Source organism: Oncorhynchus mykiss, chromosome 1, assembly GCF_057628025.1.
Source record: "Oncorhynchus mykiss isolate SJ-2025 chromosome 1, ASM5762802v1, whole genome shotgun sequence".
Taxonomy (NCBI): Eukaryota; Metazoa; Chordata; class Actinopteri; order Salmoniformes; family Salmonidae; genus Oncorhynchus; species Oncorhynchus mykiss.
Genome location: NC_143022.1, coordinates 55,484,342 through 55,505,106, shown reverse-complemented (window position 1 = coordinate 55,505,106; position 20,765 = coordinate 55,484,342). Strand labels below are relative to the sequence as shown.

The window sequence follows — 20,765 nt, the reverse complement described above, 5'->3', positions numbered from 1 at the left end:
CACATGTACATGGTGTATGAGCACAGAGCCCATATTTGATGTTGGTCAGGAACAAAAATGGCATTATTCAAGATGAAGCTTGAATGTAATGCGCTGACATTTACTAAACAAGACAACAGGTCAATCTTTTAAACTCAATGTGCGCACAAAGCCGACAGCATACAAAGACACAGTGTTTTGGGTTTCTGAATGAATTCACATGGAATTATTTCACAAAGACATCCATCCATGGCAGTGTTGGTAAAATATTCACGGTAGCTTAGCTAGCAAACATAACTCAGATTTTTGACATTCTTCTTCTCCTTTTACTACAAATCAAACATCCATTTCTCATTTCTCCAGGTGGGGTGAGAGTAAGCTACTGTCCTCTGCTCCTTTCTTTCCTTCTTTTTAACCCCTCATTCACATTTCATGGTTGTGTTGTCGCTTTTTGTAGTACTGTTTTGTGCCTGTTCCTATGTCCTTACAGGCCTGTTTGTTATGTAGTGTATTCTGTTAAGTGAAAAATAAAGTAAGCTACAGCCATTGGCTGGACAGCAGACGGCGAAATGAAGGGAGGGCGTGATGTCGCCGTTCTTTTCTCTTAGTCTCGGTCTCTCTTCCTCTTTGCTTCTGTTTCTCACTCTCACCTTGTGAACAATGTTTCCAATGTCTATCTTCAACAACGTTGGAGTAATTCCACACTGATCTAAAACAAACATCTATCCATTTAGTTTGGAAAATAGATCTGACCTGGAGGTCATGTTGTTGTGCTGAATTAATCATGGTCCTGTGTGTGTGTGTGTGTGTGTGTGTGTGTGTGTGTGTGTGTGTGTGTGTGTGTGTGTGAGCGTCCGTGTGTTCGTGCATGCGTGTGTACCACGTGATATGTTGTCCTATTTCCCAATATATCCCAGACTGACTGGTGACAATACAGATATGCCGAGAAAGAGAAATAGAAGAGAGACAGAGAAAGACAGAGACCGAGAAACAGAGACAGACAGAGAGACAAAATCAAAGAGAAAGAGAAGAGCGACAGAAAAGAAGGGAAAAAAGAGAGAGAAAGAACAATAGAGAGGAGAAGAGAGAAAAAAGCAGTGAGGGACAGAGTAAAAAATTAACTAATGGTGTGTGTGCGTGTAACAACTGATACATTTTCCTATTTCCTGATATTAACCAGGCTGTCTAGTTAATGTGCTACAGTAGCCCAGAGGGTCCAATTGCAAAATCTCACAGCTCAGGGGAAACATGTACAGCACTGACAGAGGTAATTATTTCTGTCGCATGTACACATGTGCATGCACGTATACCCATGCACAATCACCTTTGTTTGAAAACACATTAAGGCCAGGAAGGGTTTGGGTGTGTGTCGTTGGATGAGAGTGTCTCATTAAAGTTTGATGCTGTTGTAATGAGTTAGCAATGAAGAGCATTGAGAGATCGAGAGATCGATAGCCCCAAGAGGCTGCCTGCTAGGGCATCAGGACACAGATAGAAGAAAGGGGAATACCTAGTCAGTTGTACAACTGAATGCCTTCAACTGAAATGTGTTTTCCGCATTTAACCAAACCCCTCTGAACCAGAGATCTTCGGCATCCGGGGAACAGTGGGCTAACTGCCTTGCTCAGGGCAGACCTTGTCAGCTCGGGGATTCGATCCAGCAACCTTTCGGTTACTGGCCCAATGCTCTAACCACTAAGAAGCATCAGTCATACAATAGTCAAGTACAAAAATATAAACACAACATGTAAACTGTTGGTGTCATGTTTCACGAGCTGAGATAAAAGATCCCATACATTTTTGCACAAAAAGCTTATTTCTCTGAATATATCAAGAAGCTGATTACACAGTAAGATCATTACACAGGTGCACCTTGTGCTGGGACAATAAAATGTCTAAGATGTCTCAAGTTTTGAGGGAGCGTGCAATTGGCATGCTGACTGCAGGAATGTCCACCAGAGCTGTTGCCAGAGAACTGAATGATAATTTCTTTCCCATAAGCCACCTACAATAATGTTTTAGAGAATTTGAGAGTATGTCCAACCGGCCTCACAACCGCAGACCATGTGTAACCATGCCAGCCCAGGACCTCCACATCTGGCTTCCGGAGTCGGGGGGGGGGGGGGGGGGGGGGCAGTTGCATTTATATTTTTGTTCAGTAGATATGAAACTAGCTCTTGCTTTATGAAAACTTCCATTTACTCTGATTGTATCACACAACATATTTAACTTTCTGTTCATCAACTCTTATGTCCTGCACACACACACACACACACACACACACACACACACACACACACACACACACACACACACACACACACACACACACACACACACACACACACACACACACACACACACACACACACACACAGTTCTGGGTGCCTGATTGGAGCAGGAATGTAACCACGGGAGCTGCTTGTTTCACAGCTTCAGGGAAACAGGCTTAAAGCTACGATCTGCAATTGGAACATGCATTTTGGGACTTTTAAATATAGCCGTTAAATATATCCCCCCCCCCAAAAAACATATGTTATACTCCATAGTTTGTAAACAATGTCCATGGCAGGGCTCCTGTTTAGTTGATTTTTCAAATGAAGGGGCGTGTCTTCAAAGGGGAAAAACGCTTGGTTTATCTTCTGGGAACACATTTAGAGTGAAACACATCGCAATAAGTCGGAATTACAGTACCACTGCTCCACTTTCTGAGAACAGATATAAGACGCCGTTTATTTCCCAGGGACCATGCACAGATTTAGCAACGTAGGTCATTTCCATCTGCAATAGCAATCCCAAAGTAACTTGCTGAAATCAAAATATTATCAGACAAATTTATGAGACCATTTTTGGCATTATATCTGTCTTGTGTTTTGTGTCTTGGTCAGAACTCCGAATGTGGAGAGCAAAAAGAAAGGCTGCCAATGTTCTAACAATGAGAAATAGTGAGAAATCAGTAGAGACAGCAGAAGAGTAGGAGAGAAACATAATGCTGTTTTGACATCCGTTCATGCGCTAAAAAAAATCCAGTTAGCGGTCACAGCTAGTGCAGATCAGACATCACGTCATCTTGCTACTTATCATTAGAAACATCTGGAGTCACACAAGGTGATCCCACTCTACTGAATAACTATCGGCCCATAATCTAAATAGCCTGTTCTGGAAAAGGTATTGGAGTCTCTAGTCAATAAGCGGCTTAAGGCCTACCTCCAGGAAAAGTGTTATGCAATCAGGTTCCAGGTGTGGCCACCGCACTGTCACAGCAACTTTGAAGGTTTGAATGATATTCACTGTGCCCTGGATAGAAAACTGCATGGTGAATTTGTATTCAGAGACTTGGCAAAGGAATTTGACTATGTGGACCATACTGTCTTGGTGCAGAGATGGAAGTGTATTGGGATTACTGGTCATACTCTGGAGTGGTTTGTGAATTACCTGTCAAATCGGACCCAGTGTGTTAAGGTAGATGATTGTAAGTCAGACACCATAGAGTTGTCTTCAGGTGTGCTTCAAGGATCAATTTTAGGTCCCCTGCTGTTTGTTATCTATATCAACAACATTGGGAGACATATTGAGAGAGGAGACAAACCTGCTCAATGGGTGACATGTCTGGTGAGTATGCAGGTCATGGAAGAACTGGGATATTTTCAGCTTCCAGGAATTGTGTACAGATCCTTACAACATGGGGCCGTGCATTATCATGCTGAAACATGAGGTGCTGGCCCAGGATGAATGGCACGACAATGGGCCTCAGGATCTCATCACAGTATCTCTGTACATTCAAATTGCCATAGATAAAATGCAATTGTGTTCGTTGTCCGTAGCTTGACATTGACATCAGCAAACCTCTCACCCACACAACGTCATGTGGTCTGCGGTTGTGAGGCCGGTTGGACCTACTGCCAAATTTATGGTAGAGAAATTAACATTAAATTATCTGGCAACAGTTCTGGTGGACATTCCTGCAGTCAGCATGCCAATTGCACACTCCCTCAAAACTGTGGCAATGTGTTGTGTGACAAAACTGCACATATTAGAGTGGCCATTTATTGTCCCCAGCACAAGGTTCACCTGTGTAATGATCATGCTGTTTAATTAATCAGCTTCTTGATATACCAAAACCGGTCAGCTGGATGGATTATCTTGGCAAAGAAGAAATGCTCACTAACAGTGATGTAAACAAATTTGTGCACTAAAGTTTATCGTAATATGCTTTTTGTACAACACTTTGCATGTTGCGTTCATATTTGCTCTACACTGAAGGATTTCTCATTTGCCTAGTTGACACACACTACCTTTTCATCAAGGTTTATGTATGCTATGTATCATGCAGACCTTCGTTTTGTCACCAATCAGAGAGGTCTAACTCACCATTGTGATCTCTACAGTGCTGTCGAGTGGACATTACTAGCAACTTGCAGGCTCAAACACGGGTACATAGTTATTTACAAGGCCATTTTAGGAAAACTGCTATTTTATCTATCCTCTCTTCTAGCTCTAAATGAAAACACATACACTACCAGTCAAAAGTTTGAACCCACCTACACGTTCAAGGGTTTTTCTTTATTTTTACTATTTTCTACATTGTAGAATAATAGTGAAGACATCAAAACTATAAAATAACACATATGGAATAATGTAGTAACCAAAAAAGTGTTAAACAAATCAAAATATATTTTACATTAGATATTCTTCAAAGCAGCCACCTGTTGCCTTGATGACAGCTTTGCACACTCTTGGCATTCTGTCAACCAGCTTCATGAGGTAGTCACCTGGAATGCATTTCAATTAACAGGTGTGCCTTGTTAAAAGTTCATTTGTGTAATTTCTTTCCATCTAAATGCATTTGAGCCAATCAGTTGTGTTGTAACAAGGTAGGGATGGTATACAGAAGATGGCCCTATTTGGAAAAAAAACAAGTCCATATTATGGCAAGAATAGCTCAAATAAGCAACGAGAAAAGACAGTCCATCATTACTTGAAGGTCAGTCAATCCGGAACAACTTTGAAAGTTTCTTTAAGTGCAGTTGCAAAAACCATCAAGCGCAATGATGAAATTGGCTCTCATGAGGACCACCTCTGGAAGACCCAGAGTTATCTCTGCTGCAAAGGATAAGTTCATTAGAGTTAACTGCACCTCAGATTGCAGCCCAAATGAATTCTTCACAGAGTTCAAGTAACAGACACATCTCAACATCAATGGTTCAGAGGAGACTGTGTGAATCAGGCCTTCATGGTCGAATTGCTGCAAAGAAACCACTACTAAAGGACACCAATAATAAGAAGAGACTTGCTTGGGCCAAGAAACACGAGCAATGGACATTAGACTGGTGGAAATCTGTCCTTTTTTCTGATGAGTCAAAATGTGAGATTTTTGATTACAGCCGCTGTTTCTTTGTGAGACGCAGAGTAGGTGAACGGATGATCTCCGCATGTGTGGTTCCCACCGTGAAGCATGGAGGAGGAGTTGTGATGATGCTTTGCTGCTGACACTGTCTGTGATTCATTTAGAATTCAAGGCACACTTAACCAGCATGGCTACCACAATATTCTGCAGCGATACGCCATCCCATCTGGTTTGCACTTAGTGCGACTATCATTTGTTTTTCAACAGGACAATGGCCCAAAACACACATCCAGCCTGTGTAAGGGCTATTTGACCAAGAAGGAGAGTGATGGAGTGCTGCATCAGATGACCTGGCCTCCACAATCACCCAACCTCAACCCAATTGAGATGGTTTGGGATGAGTTGGATGGCAGAGTAAAGGAAAATCAACCAACAACTGCTCAGCATATGTGGGAACTTTCAAGACTGTTGGACAAGCATTCCTCATGAAGATGGTTGCGAGAACGCGAAGAGTGTACAAAGCTGTCATCAAGGCAAAGGCTGGCTACTTTGAAGAATCTAAAATATATGTGCTTAACACTTTTTTAGTTACTACATGATTTCATATGTGTTATTTCCTAGTTTTGATGTATTCACTACTATTCTACAATGTAGAAAATAGTACAAATAAAGAAAAACCCTTGAATGAGTAGGTGTGTCCAATCTTTGGACTTGTACTGTATGTGTTTCTATGCATGTACAGTATACATCTTTGTGGCTGCCTGTGTAGGAGGCTTTGCATTATTCACCCCCAGTATGTCCCTGTTCTGAAGCTCTCTCTCTTTCTCGCTCTCTCACTCTCTCATGGGCAGCACCATTGAGGCCATCTCCATTTTGAAGTAGTACATTTTCGTCTTCACAATTGGCTGATCCCTCTAATAACCCAGTTGGACATGACTCCAACAGGATCACCAGGAGGGATCAGCCAATGAAGTTGGATGTCCCACCCAGTTGACCACATTAAAATGGTGGAATACAGCCTTTTGGCCACTAGAGGCCTCTATCATTCTCTATGGCTACAACCCATAGGAATCACCAACCAGTTGACTAATTTGACTACTTTAAAATGGCGTAAGCATGGTGGAAGCCCTCAATGGCTCTGCCCATGCTAAATTGGCCTTTTGGCCACTAGAGGCCTTTATCATTCTCATCCAAAAGTATGCTTTGGTTCATTCAGCCTATTAGAAGAGTTGGTGTGGCTTATTGGCTTTCCATATGTTATTTTTGGCCACCCGTGAGAGTCAATATTGTAATCAGTTAATGTGAAAGTCTTATAAAAAGAAAGTGTTTGGAGTAATTTTTTCATGTTTGGAACCAACTTAATATATTTTATGTTATTTATTAGGTTTAACCAAAGAGGGAAAGTAAGTTAAGTGTTGAAAGAAATAGGTTTCAGCTAGAAATATACGTTTGTTAATAATCAAATACAACAGTTGGCATTTGGTTTCAACAAATGTACTTTTTTTCAATTGAGAAAACCTAACTAATTTACTTGTAACCAGTTGATGCAATTCTTGTAGTTGGCTACATTACAGAGGCACTGAAGAGAGAGTTTGAGGAGAAAGTTTGGCTGATTTAATGACGCACTGTGTTATTTAAATGGATATTCCGTGTTTGCTCTTTCAATGGGAAGAAGGGAACGTGGATCAGAGGAATAGAAATAGTACAGAATGGGCCCACAGGCTTAGGGGTGTATGGAATATGAATATGCTAATGAACCCACTGTTTTTGTTTACTATGTTTTTATTTCCTGTATAAAAAGGTTCCATCCTCATCTCATCTACCTTGAGAGGAGCCCAGGTGTGCTCGATTTGTTGCCCCTGGTGACCAAAGAGTGTCAGCGTCAACGGCAACGCGTCTCGTCAGACCCATATGGTTAGTTAGATCAACATCACAGGAGAGGAGGATCACTTCAAACATAAAACAGAGATGCTTTCATATGAAATGAAGAGAATGAGAGAGAGAGAGAGAGAGAGAGAGGGGGGGAAAGAGTAAGAGAGATAGGGAGAGCGTGAGAGTAGAGAGAGAGAGAGCAAGAGAGAACGAGAGAGAGAGAGAGAGAGAGGTAAAAAGAGAGCATGAGGGAGAGAAACAGAGAGAAATGGATAAAGAGGGAATGAGAGAGGGAGAGAGAGAGAGGAAGAGCGAAATAAAATGAGTTAACTAACACCATAGTGTGTCATGGGATAATGTTATCCCATTGCCACTTTGTGTTTATGACCCAAGTCACTCAAACCCCAGAGGGGAGAAAAGCAGTAGAGAAAAATAGGAAAACAAAAGCAAAGTGGAAGGAACTACAGAACTGAAGAGTGCAGTAACATTACAGAGGCACTGAAAGAGAGAATTTGGCTGATTTAATGAGCCACTGTGTTATTTAAATGGATAATCTGTGTTTGCTCATTCAATGGGAAGAAGGGAAAGTGTATCAGAGGAATAGAAATAGTACAGAATGTGCCTCATTAGATGAGCATGAAGTGATACTCTCGCATCATCACAATGGTGACCCCCCTCCCCTGCCAGGCTTAGGGGTGTATGGAATATGAATATGCTAATGAGCCCACTGTTTTTGTTTACTATGTTTTAATTTCCTGTATAAAAAGGTTCCATCCTCATCTCATCTACCTTGAGAGGTCCCCAGGTGTGCTCGATTTGTTGCCCCTGGTGACCAAAGAGCATCAGCGTCAACGGCAACGCGTCTCGTCAGACCCATATGGTTAGTTAGATCAACATCACAGGAGAGGAGGATCACTTCAAACATAAAACAGAGATGCTTTCATATGAAATTAATAGAATGAGAGAGCGATGGAGAGAGAGTGAGAGAGAGAGAGAGCAAGAGAATGAGAGAGAGACTGTGGGAGAGAAAGAGAGAGAGAGAGAGAGAGAGAGAGAGAGAGAGAGAGAGAGAGAGAGAGAGAGAGAGAGAGAGAGAGAGAGAGAGAGAGAGAGAGAGAGAGAGAGAGAGAGAGAGAGAGAGAGAGAGAGAGAGAGAGAGAGAGAGAGAGAGAGAGAGAGAGAGAGAGAGGAAGAGAGATATAGAGTGAGTTAACTAACACCATACATGGGGTAATGTATGGTGGAAAACAAGGGGGGAAAAAGAGGAAAACAAAAGCAAAGTGGAAGGAACTACAGAACTGAAGAGTGCAGTAACATTACAGAGGCACTGAAAGAGAGAATTTGGCTGATTTAATGAGCCACTGTGTTATTTAAATGGTTATCCGTATTTGCTCTTTCAAAGGGAAACATTGTAAGTGGGTCAGAGGAATAGACATATTACACAATGGGCCTCATTAGATGGGCAGGCATAAAAGTATGGGTTGGGGGTAGTAAGTGTGTATCTGTGTGTGTGTGTGTGTGTGTGTGTGTGTGTGTGTGTGTGTGTGTGTGTGTGTGTGTGTGTGTGTGTGTGTGTGTGTGTGTGTGTTTGGTTTTAATATCCTGTGGGGACCAGAAGTCCTCACAAGGAGTGTAAAACAAGGATAATTTGGACAAGTGGGGACATTTCGCCGGTCCCCAAGGAAAAGGCTTTCTAGGCATAGGTGTTATGGTTACAATTAGGGTTAAGGTTAGAGTTAGGATTAGGGGTTAAGGTTAGCGTTAGGTTAAGGGAAAATAGAATTTTGTTGGGTCCCCACAAGGATAGTAAAACAAACGTGTGTGTGTGTGTGTGTGTGTGTGTGTGTGTATGTGTGTGTGTGTTTGTTTGTGTGTGGGCGTGTTATTTCTATTGATCTGTTCTACAGGGATGTAAAATGGCAGAGAGAACAAAGCAGAGAGACAAATGATGTGGGAATACATGCTTTGATCAGAGATCTGCAGCTCCCACCTGAATGCATTCAGTATTCTTTAGAAATCTCATTTAAATTGTGAGGAAGAGGGAGTACTGCTAAATGAGACCGAGAGAGAGAGAGAGAGAGAGAGAGAGAGATAAGGCTTCAGAGCAAGGGCAGGAGTGGGCGGTATGTGAATAATGCAAAGCCACCTACGCAAGCAGCCACAAAGATGTATCCATGGCACACATACTGGACATACATCGAAAACACATATATATTGTACAGACTCACAGAAACACATGTATTATAAAACACATAGTAGATACACATAAACATTGTGACAGTCACACACATGTACAGTATACAGACAGACAGACAGACAGGCAGGCATGCATGCATAGAAGCCCACACACACACACACACACACACACACACACACACACACACACACACACACACACACACACACAAGCAATGCGAAATGCTGAGGGCAAGTTGACAACAACAAAGTCTTGCAGAAAGGAGAAGAGTAGCTAAGGATTCAGAACAAACTAGAAAAAAAATCCCATGAGTGCACTAACATCCCTCCCTGTCCAACTAGTGGAACTTTAAAGCAGAGATGTTTCCATTATGTAACCAAAAGAGAAAAAACACATCACATACTCAATATTTCAAGGACCTGTAGCACACTACCCTGAAAGCAGAGAAGGAGAGAGGGAAATCAAAAACCAGGGGTACAGGCATGTGAGAGGGAGAGGGCTGCCTGGGGAAGTTCTCAGCTGAGGGGGCATACAGCACTAGCACTGGATGGGGAGGAGAGGAGAGGAGGAGGAAAGGAGCACTGGAAAAGACTAGCATCGTGACTCGTGTAGGTATTACGCCACCAGTTGGAAGAAAGTGAAGGAGCAGAAGAGAGGAGGAGGAGAAGAGTTGTTAGGAGCATTGTGTGGGAAGTATGAACACTGGAGTCAGGTACCACTGTGTATGGGAGACAAAGAGAGCGTAGGACTGCTGCTGAAAGAGAGAGGGGGCAGAGAGAGGGAGGAGTGGGAGAGAGACAGAAAGAGCGAGAGAGCGATGGTGGGCACTACCAGCTCTCATAGTCTCATGTCAGAATAAGACCATCTATGTTTCTCAAACGTCCAATTTCAAAGTTGTTTGAAATGTCAAATATCAAAGTGTTTAAGGTTAAGTTTAGGCATTAAAGCCAAATCCTTAAGGTTAGGCATTAACCCCGAATGGTTAAGGTTTGGGATAGGCTTAAAACAAAAATATCAAAAACAACTTCCTATCACTGGATTCAAACTTGCAACCCTTGGAAGCAGAAGTTAACAGAGCTCACCGTTGCCCCTAGTGGCCGGTTTCCATGTCATCTCCCGACTCGCCAGACATTTATGGACGTCGAATACTGACTTGTATCATGGGAAAACTGTCTGGGTGGGCAACTTCGTGTGGGAGTAAGAGGTGGTGGGTGAGGATGGTGGGGTACACGATTCACTCACGACTGCTGTATATGCGTTGTGTGTGTGTATGCATGCAGCATGTCTGTGCTGTATGTAGAGTAAGCCCACAGCCAAAAAAAAGATAAACAAAAAGATTAAGCAACACAACTCAGGGTGAATTCCCAGTCCTAAAGTATATCCATACATTAACATGATAGTGTTATCAGCCTCCACTTCAGTTCTCAGTTCTTTTTCAGCATCAGTTGTCAATCAAGGGTAAGAGGCACTTCAACAGTAACCTAAAAGGACACTATAAGGGAGCTTTTAACAGCAAGGTTCTAAAAGCAGGCCTCAAGTGAAACCATGGTGCAGTGATCAGTCTGGTTTGACTGAGCTAGTTAAATGCATGCCTGAGATGTGTCAGGCCTAAAGCTGATGACAGGAGAGAAGTCCCTGGGAGAGCTGAGATAACAGGAAGAGCAACACCAGACCTGACCTGAGTCAGGATCCATCTTCCTCCTCTGGCTGACACATACATTTTGAGTCCTCTGTTTGGGGCAACAAAAGACTACTGAGTTCCCCTTAGCACTACTAATAAAAGGTGAAGATGCATTTACACTTATTCCATGTAGCTAGTGGAGCAAAGGGCCTTAACAACAGTGCATCTCCAGCAAACCCTGTTCTGGATTCTGAGTCTGCATCCAAAGTAGAGGGCAAAACCCAAGGGTGGTGTGAGGAGGAGGATACAAGTACAACCCACATTCTACTCTGAAGGCTCCCAGTTCAGTCAAGAGATAACAACAAGACATGGAAGAACAGGAATCTCCAATCTGGCAAACTCAGCGTTGGTCAAAAGGAGCCATTCAGTATCCAGCAGACAACAACAACAAGATTTGAGCAGAAAGCTCCAACCACAGCAGTGGTCAAAATGAACTTGACCTGTGTCACCTCTGATCCATTGTGTAACGAGTGTGTGTGTGTGTGTGTCCTCTCTGTAATGTAGACACACAGACCTCCACTGAGACTGCCCATCCAATGCCCTACACGCTTTGAATCCTTGCAGCTCTTTCCTACATTGATAACACCAAAAGCATTCTTTGCATTCCTCTCATAATGGGTACTGTAACAATATCATTGTATTGTTATATTTATTTTTATGTGACAGTGACAGAAGGCCATTGTACATTATCTAACACATTTATATTCTGCCATTTAGCAGACGCTCTTATCCAGAGTAAATTACAATTAGTGCTTTGTGGACCTTAAAAGTAGTATGCATGAAGCTTTAGGTTGAACTGAACTGAGTTTAAACAGAATGTCAGCAGTCAGACATGGCACCTTCATAAAAATGTATTCAAAAAATAGAACTGGTTACAGATCATTCAAGCAAAAGCTGATCAAGAAGGAACTGGTAAATGTTGCATCAACATTATTATTTAAAGAAACATCAGATCATATCAAATCACATACAATCATTTCTATTGACTATTCACTTCTAAAGACTGACAATACAGCATTTTGTAAAATGCTATTCCCACTGTACAATTCTCCATCCATCAAACCTGACTCTGTAACATCACATAACATGAAATCACAGGCATCCTTAATAATTGACCATTCACTTCGATTGCCTCTATACACCCCTGGCCATGTCATTTCCACTTCACCCCATCATTAAAACAGTCCATTCATACCTGATGCTGTGGTTGTGGTTGCACCATTAAATCTCCTGTAATCCCATAGATAGCACACAGTAACATCTGCTCTGTCTCCTTTCTCCAGTCTCTCCTATCTGAAGTGCTGAAGCCTGACAACTGAGAGATGGAATGCAGCTCTCCTCTTATCTGATATGAAGAGAACAAACTAGCTAGCACATCAGTCTCTCTCCCCACCTCCCTTTCCTCTCCTCTCTTCTCCAACCACCTGACCACGTGTCCCCTCTCCACCTCCTCAGTTTAACAGCTCATCCCTCTCTCCTGTTCAGGAACATTCTCTGTCTTTCTCTGATCTTCCTCACTGACCACACAGACCTATACGTACAAAGATATTGTCATATCAGTTGAGTGTATCTGCTCTTTGACCTAGTGCTGTTGAAAGATGTTATAGAACCATCACAGAAATACACACATACACAAAGATATGCAAAAACACATGCAAATATGTACAAATAAACACAGAGGCCTTAGTTGGCTTTAGCTAGTTCAATCTCACAACCTCATAACTAGCTACCAAGAAGCCATTTCAGGCTATCAATCAAGTTAGAGTAGCTAGCTTGTCTAACTATTTTAGCTGGCATGCTAGACTTGAGAAAAGCAAGCAATAACTAAATGTGCTGAGTAAGAGTCACATCCCTTTCAATATTTTACCCAGATTTTAGCATAGATGCAGAGAAGCATATTTGTGACTCGTTTCAGGAAACTAGGCGTATGTCGCCACGTCACTACATCACAGAGGAGGCATTTCAAATCAAAAATCAAATCAAACTTTACTTGTCACATTTGCCGAATACAACGAGTGTAGACCTTACCGTGAAATGCTTACTTTACAAGCCCTTATCCAACAGTGCAGTTCAAGAAGAGTTAAGAAAATATTTACCAAATAAAAAATATATAAAAAGTAACACAATAACATAACAATAACGAGGCTATATACAGGGGGTACCGGTACCGAGTCAGTATGCGGGGGTAAAGGCTAGAGGTAAATGGTACATGTAGGTAGGGGTGAAGTGACTATGCATAGATAATAAACAGCGAGTAGCAGCAAAACAAATGGAGGGGTGGGGGGGTCAATGAAATAGTCTGGTGGCCATTTGATTAATTGTTCAGCAGTCTTATGGCTTGGGGGTAGAAGCTGTTAAGGAGCCTTTTGGTCCTAGACTTGGTGCTCTAGGACCGCTTGCCATGCGGTAGCAGAGAAAACAGTCTATGACTTGGGTGACAGGAGTCTCTCAGAATGTTATGGGCTTTCCTCTGACACCGCCTATTATATACTTCTGTTCAAAAGTTTGGGGTCACTTAGAAATGTCCTTGTTTTTGAAAGAAAAGTATATTTTTGGTCCATTAAAATAACATCAAATTGATCAGAAATAAAAAGTGTAGACATTGTTAATGTTGTAAATGACTACTGTAGCTGGAAACGGCAGATTTTTTAAAATGGAATATCTACATAGGCGTACAGAGGCCCATTATCAGCAACCATTACTCCTGTGTTCCAATGGCACGTTGTGTTAGCTAATCCAAGTTTATCATTTAAAAATGCTAATTGATCATAAGAAAAGCCTTTTGCAATTACATTAGCACAGCTGAAAACTGTTGTCCTAATTAAAGGGGCAGCAGGTAGCCTAGTGGTTAGAGCGCTGAACTAGTAACCGAACGGTTGCAAGATCGAATCCCTGAGCTGACAAGGTAAAAAATCTGTCGTTCTGCTCCTGGACAAGGCAGTTAACCCACTGTTATAAGAATTTGTTCTTAACTGACTTGCCTAGTTAAATAAAGGTAAAATAAATAAAAAGAAGCAATAAAACTGGCCTTCTTTAGACTAGTTGAGTATGTGGAGCATCAGAATTTGTGGGTTTGATTACAGACTCAAAATGGCCAGAAACAAATAACTTTATTCTGAAACTTGTCAGTTTATTCTTGTTCTTGTCAGTTTATTCTTGTTCTGAAATGAAGGCTATTCCATGTGAGAAATTGCCAAGAAATTGAAGATCTCATACTACTTGTGTACTACTCCCTTCACAGAATAGCGCAAACTGGCTCTAACCAGAATAGAAAGAGGAGTGGGAGGCCCCTGTGCACAACTGAGCAAGAGGATAAGTACATTAGAGTGTCTAGTTTGAGAAACAGACGCCTCACAAGTCCTAAACTGACAGCTTCATTAAATAGTACCCACAAAACACCAGTCTCAACGTCAACAGTTGGCGACTTCAGGATGCTGGCCTTCTAGAGTTGCAAAGAAAAAGCCATATCTCAAACTGGCCAATAAAAATAAAAGATTAAGATGGGCAAAAGAACAGACACTGGACAGAGGAACTCTGCCTAGAAGGCCAGCATCCAGGAGTCGCCTCTTCATGGCAACCGGTCAGGATGCTCTCGATGGTGCGGCTGTAGAACTTTTTGAGGATCTGGGGACCCATGCCAAATCTTTTCAGTCTCCTGAAGGGAAAAGGTTTTGTCGTGCCCTCGTCACGACTGTCTTGATGTGTTTGGACCATGATAGATCATTGGTGATGTGGACGCCAAGGAACTTGAAACTCTCAACCCACTCCACTACAGCCCCGTTGATGTTAAAAGGCGGGCCTGTTTTCCTGTAGTCCACGATCATCTCCTTTGTCTTGCTCACATAGAGGGACATGTTGTCCTGGCACCACACTGCCAGTTCTCTGACCTCCTCCCTATAGGCTGTGTCATCGTTGTCAGTGATCAGGTTGTGTCGTCAGCAAACTTAATGAGGGTGTTTGACTCGTGTTTAGCCACGCAGTCATGGGTGAACAGGGAGTACAGGAGGGGACTAAGTACACACCCCTGATGGGCCCCAGTGTTGAGGATCAGCATGGCAGACATGTTGTTGCCTACCCTTACCACCTTACCACCTGTGGGCGGCCCGTCAGGAAGTCCAGGATCCAGTTGCAGAGGGATGTGTTTAGTCCCAAGGTCCTTAGCTTAGTGATGAGCTTCGTGGGCACTATGGTGTTGAATGCTGAGCTGTAGTCAATTAACAGAATTCTCACATAGGTGTTCCTTTTGTCCAGGTGGGAAAGGGCAGTGTGCAGTGCAATTGAGATTGCGTCATCTGTGGATCTGTTGGGGCGGTATGCGAATTGGAGTGGGTCTAGGGTATCCAGGAGGATGCTGTTGATGTGAGCCATGACCAGCCTTTCAAAGCACTCCATGGCTACTGACGTGAGTGCTATGAGACCGTATTCATTTAGGCAGGTTACCTTCGCTTCCTTGGGTACAGGGACTATGGTGGTCTGCTTGAATGTAGGTATTACAGAAAATGTCAGTGACGACACTTTCCAGTTGGTCCGTGCATGCTTTGAGTACATGTCCTGGTAACCCATCTGGCCTCGCAGCTTTGTGAATGTTGACTTGTTTTAAGGTCTTGCTCACATCGGCTCCGAGAGCATTATCAGCTGGTGCTCACTGCTTCAGTGTTGCTTGCATTCGAAGCGAGCATAAAAGGCAATTACCTCATCTAGTAGGCTGGCGTCACTGGGCAGCTTGCGTCTGGGTTTCCCTTTGTAATCCGGAATAGTTTTCAAGCCCTGCAACATCTGACGAGCGTCAGATCCGGTGTAGAACGATTCAATCTTAATCCTGTATTGACGCTTTGCTTGTTTGATGGTTTGTGTGAGGGCATAGGGCGATTCCTTATAGGTGTCAAGATTCGTGTCCCAGTCCTTGAAAGCGGCAGCTCTAGCCTTTAGCTCGATGCGCATGTTGCCTGTAATCCATGGCTTCTGGTTGGGATATGTACGTACGGTCACTGTGGGGACAACGTCGTCGATGCACTTAATGATGATGCCGATGACTGAGGTGGTATACTCCTCAATGCCATTAGATGAATCCCGGAATATTTTCCAGTCTGTGCTAGCAAAACAGTCCTGTAGCGTAGCATCCGTGCCATCTGACCACTTCCGCATTGAGCAAGTCACTGGTACTTCCTGCTTTAGTTTTTGCTTGTAAGCAGGAATCAGGAGGATAGAATTATGGTCAGAATTGCCAAATGGAGGGCGAGGGAGAGCTTTGTATGCATCTCTGTGTGTGGCGTAAAGGTGGTCTAGAGTTTTTTTTCCTCTGGTTGCACATGTGACATGCTGGTAGAAATTTGGCAAAACTGATTTAAGTTTGCCTGCATTAAAGTCCCGGCCACTAGGAGAGCCGCTTCTGGGTGAGCATTTTCTTGTTTGCTTATGGCCCTATGGAGTTGGTTGAGTGCGCTGTTAGTGCCAGCATTGGTCTGTGGTGGTAAATCGATGGCTACGAATAATATAGATGAGATCTCTCTTGGTAGATAGTGTGGTCTACAGCTTATCATAAGGTACTCAGGCGAGAAATACCTCGAGTCTTCTTTAATATTATACATCGCACACCAGCTGTTATTGACAAAAAGACACACACCTTCACTCCTCTTCTTACGAGACGTGGCTTCTCTGTTCTACCAGTGCATTGAAAATCCCTCCAGCTCTATATTGTCCGTGTCGTCGTTCAGCCACGACTGTGAAACATAGGATATACCAGTTCTTAATGGTTGGTAGGGTAATCATAATCGGAAGTCATCCATTTTATTTTCCAATGATTGCATGTTAGCAAGTAGAATTGATGGCAATGGGAGTTCTCGCTCGCCTACGGATTCTCAAAAGGCAGCCTGATCTCCGTCAACTTTTCCTTCATCTTTTCTTCACGCAAATTAAGTGGATCTGGGCCTGTTCCCAGGAGAGCAGTATATCTTTCTCGTTGGACTCGTTAAAGGAAAAAGCTTCTTCCAGTCCGTGGTGAGTAATCCCAGTTTTGATTTTCAAAAGTTATTTTCGGTCATAAGAGACGGTAGCAGCAACATTATGTACAAAATAAGTAAAGAAATAAGCTACAATCAATCAAAAAAAAAACTAAGAAAATAGCACAAGTGATTATGGGCATGTAAAACATCAGCCATTCTCTTTGCTGCCATTTTAAACATAAACATTTGAACGTAAACATTTTTTTTTTTTTTAACAAAATATGCTTTTTGGGAGAAATGCCTTCTGGACCATGTGAACTTTTATGTGCCTTAATAACAAACGTGTATGCCATCTTTAAATAGGAATACATTTGTTAGATAACAAGCCTAGTTGGTTTAACCATGGAAACAGACAGGTACCTTCCTGCAAGCCATCATTGGCTGAGATAATAGATGGGCTGGACATGCCGAGAGATGAGATCGGATTGGTCTGTCATGTAGCATGCTTCTTTCTGTAACATGAGCGGCTCAGTATGTGTAGGCAATTCTTTCTTTTGAAAGATATCATGAAGAACTGCAAAAGTGTTGCTCTCCACTTTCTGGAGGACTGAGTTTTGAAATCAGTGAAATGCCCGGTGGAAGCAGAGTATGATAGCTAAGGAGATGGAGAAAACGGAGGGAGTCAAAAGGAGAACACAGAAGGCTGTTGTATAAAACACCTGTCTCCGGATTGCATCTTCAAACTAAGGGTAACCATGGCATCCATGACAGAGAGGGAGAAGCGTTCATCCATGCATATGGGTAAGAGAGTCTAGCTAGCTCCATTTTCAGATATTATACATGTTAATTTTGTCAAAAAGTTGTTTTCATTACTTGCTAGCTAACATTACGTGTATGATCTGTGTAGTAATATTATTCGTATCTCAGAGGCATTTGAATTGCTAGTTATAGCCTAGCTATCTAGCTAACATTGAACCTAGTTGGTTAGCTACCGTCAGATTCATACAGGGTAGTTGTAACGTGCGTTGTTTGAAGGAGACCAAGGCGCAGCATGATTTGTGGTCATCATATTTATTAAATGAGAACCAGCAACAAAATAACAAAGTTAAACCAAAACGAACGTACCACTCCGTAGGCTGTAAAAGCTGTACAAAAACAAGATCCCACAACATAGGTGGGTAAAAAGGCTACCTAAGTATGATTCCCAATCAGAGACAACGATAGACAGCTGCCTCTGATTGGGAACCACACTCGGCCAAACACAAAGAAATACAAAACGTAGAATGCCCACCCCACATCACACCCTGACCTCCCCAAATAGAGAAATAAAACGGCTCTCTAAGGTCAGGGCATGACAGTAGTAACATTATGAGTTGGGATTATGGTTCATTGTTTAGCTAGCTAGCTACATGTCTAATCAAAAGACTCCCCTATACCAGTAACCATTTCAAAGTACCATTTACACCTTCTGTATCCTGTCCATGTAACAAATAAACTTTGATTGTATTTCATATAGCATGCATTGCTATGCATGACCTGCACCAAAGTCAAATTAGGATTTATCGTTAGGCCAACGAGACAGTGTCCAAGTTCAAAAGGTTTCATTAGAATACCATTATTTTATTTCTTCACACTTACAACCGTAAACTATTTTATGTAATTAACTCGCTATTAACTTGTAAACAATGATATTTTGTGAGTTTATTTTTCTGTAATAATTCATTCAAATTAGCTAAATTTAAGACGTTGTCAGCTATATGATATGGTCATTATTTGAACTGGCTCGCAGCTAACTTAAAGTTAACTAACAAGATAACAAGCTAGAAACAAACCAAAACATTTAGAAAGTTGCTTTTAGTTGCCTGGTTTGCTAGATTGACATACTGTATATTAAATTCATTTTTAAACTGATGGGTTTACTGGTGTTAAAATACACCAGTTATGCTATTTTGGACCACCAGGCTGCAGCTTGTCGTTTTTTGTGTTTATACTTATGTTGTCGGACGACAATAGAATGTTCATGGTGTCACTGGGAGAACTGTCTACAGACATGTTGATAGACGTAGTATAACCCAGTCTTTAGTCTTGAAATCTTTGGTTGTTTAGTATACTACTGTACACACTCTGTTCAGCACATGGCCCACATGTGAATCCTTAAAGAGATGGGTGGGGCTAAGGCTTAAGAGGATATGAACAATGGTGAATGGGTGTAGACAAAGAAGAGCTCTCCAGTAGGTGTACCAAAACATTTAAGGGCCACTTTCTCAAAAAATGGGGTTACAAGATGAACAACTTTCAAATCAGAATTACTTTCCCATTGTTCCTCATCTGTAGTGTATAATATACCATTTTCTAGCTCTGAGTCTCTACTTGCACAAAACACAATTTCAAATTTTGCTACATAAGACCAAATCGAGCCGTCGGACACATTGTGTTTCTTTTAAACAATAACCACCAGTCAGCTCAAGAGGTATGGTTAGATATTCAGAAAAATAAACCTTTTTTTTAAACTTATAATTAAGCATAATGATTATGGCTCTCAGTTGCAGTAAAAAACAGTTTCAGTTGTTTGGAAAATGCTAAATTCTCCAACTTCCACACACGGATGAGCTAGCCATCCTCATAGGACCACCCCCCAGCAATCCTCATGTACTTTGGGCCCCCTCCGATTACATACACTCGTAAACAGATAGTCAACAAACAATTTGCGCGCGCGCGCTGGCAACGAGGGCACAGACCTGTAGATTCCAGTGCATCCTCAATGAGTGGAGGTAATCGCAGTCCATCCATGACCTCCCTGCAATTCCAGAGAGAGAGAGAACGAGATAGATAGAGAATAAAAGAGAGAGAGAGAAAGAATGATGGGGGAACATAGAGAGTAGGCGAGATGGTCAGTGAACTCCTACATACGCCCACCTCAGCTGCAGGCAGAGACAAAACACACAGAAAGAGCTGAAAGGCAGCACAGCAGCTGGCAAGCACACACACACACAAACAAATAGACACTGCACACACACATACACAGTCAATACCTTAGGAGTAGTGGAGAGTTCCAGGGAGCTGAAGCCTCTGCTCTCTTCTCGGTAGCGTGGGAGAGAGAGATGCCGAGAGAGAAGAGGGGAGGAGCAGAATGAAATAAAAAATATGCAGTTTTTCCAAACAACAACCTCCGTCTGTCTGTCTCTTTCCCTTTTTTCTACAACTGATTTTGCACAGTGGTGTGTGTGCGCCGAAGTTCTGAAAGCTTTTCAGCACTCCCTCTTGCTCTCTCCCGCTCACACACACACGGACCCACTGCCAAATGTATTTACTTATAATGAAATCCAGACTGTGTGTGTGTGTGTGTGTGTGTGTGTGTGTGTGTGTGTGTGTGTGTGTGTGTGTTTCGGTGGGGGTTCAGTTATTAAAATTTGCACCAGTGCGCCAATCTAAGAAACATAATACAAAAATCCCCATCAAAATCTGTCAGTTTAAACTAGAGATATCAGCCAATCCACCGCATCTGCCTATGTCAGCCTTCCGCATCTGCGGTGGAAGGTGGCCGAGCTATAGTGGTGTATGTCAGACCATAAGTATTTTCATGAAAACATCTGTAGCGTCTGAACGGTTTGGCTATTACTACAAACTACAGTATTATCCTTTCTGCTCTACGAGCCCAACAAGTGTCACAGGACTCATCTGAAGTTGGTAAAGCTGATGTGCCAATTTGTCTGTAGCGTCTGAACCGTTTGAGCTACAAACTAATAT

General features: G+C 42.3%; 1 protein-coding gene across 11 annotated transcripts in view; it reads right to left on the bottom strand.

The window, feature by feature from the left end:
- The window catches only part of LOC110525170 (uncharacterized), a 65,896-nt gene extending 45,131 nt beyond the window's left edge, over positions 1-20,765 (bottom strand). For 3 of the 11 annotated variants that reach the window (XR_005052111.2, XM_036980137.2, XM_090234621.1), the window contains exons 1-2: positions 20,051-20,522; positions 19,757-19,815 (exon numbers count right to left, since the gene is read on the bottom strand). Coding sequence is in view for 4 of the 11 variants with exons in the window: in XM_036980137.2 (XP_036836032.1) it covers positions 19,757-19,808 (52 nt within the window). In the remaining 7 variants the exon portion in view is untranslated. Of the gene's footprint in view, positions 1-12,271; positions 12,596-19,756; positions 19,816-20,050 lie in introns of those variants that run through there. The other 8 variants (XR_016495998.1, XM_036980134.2, XR_016495999.1 and 5 more) reach the window with 5 other exon arrangements.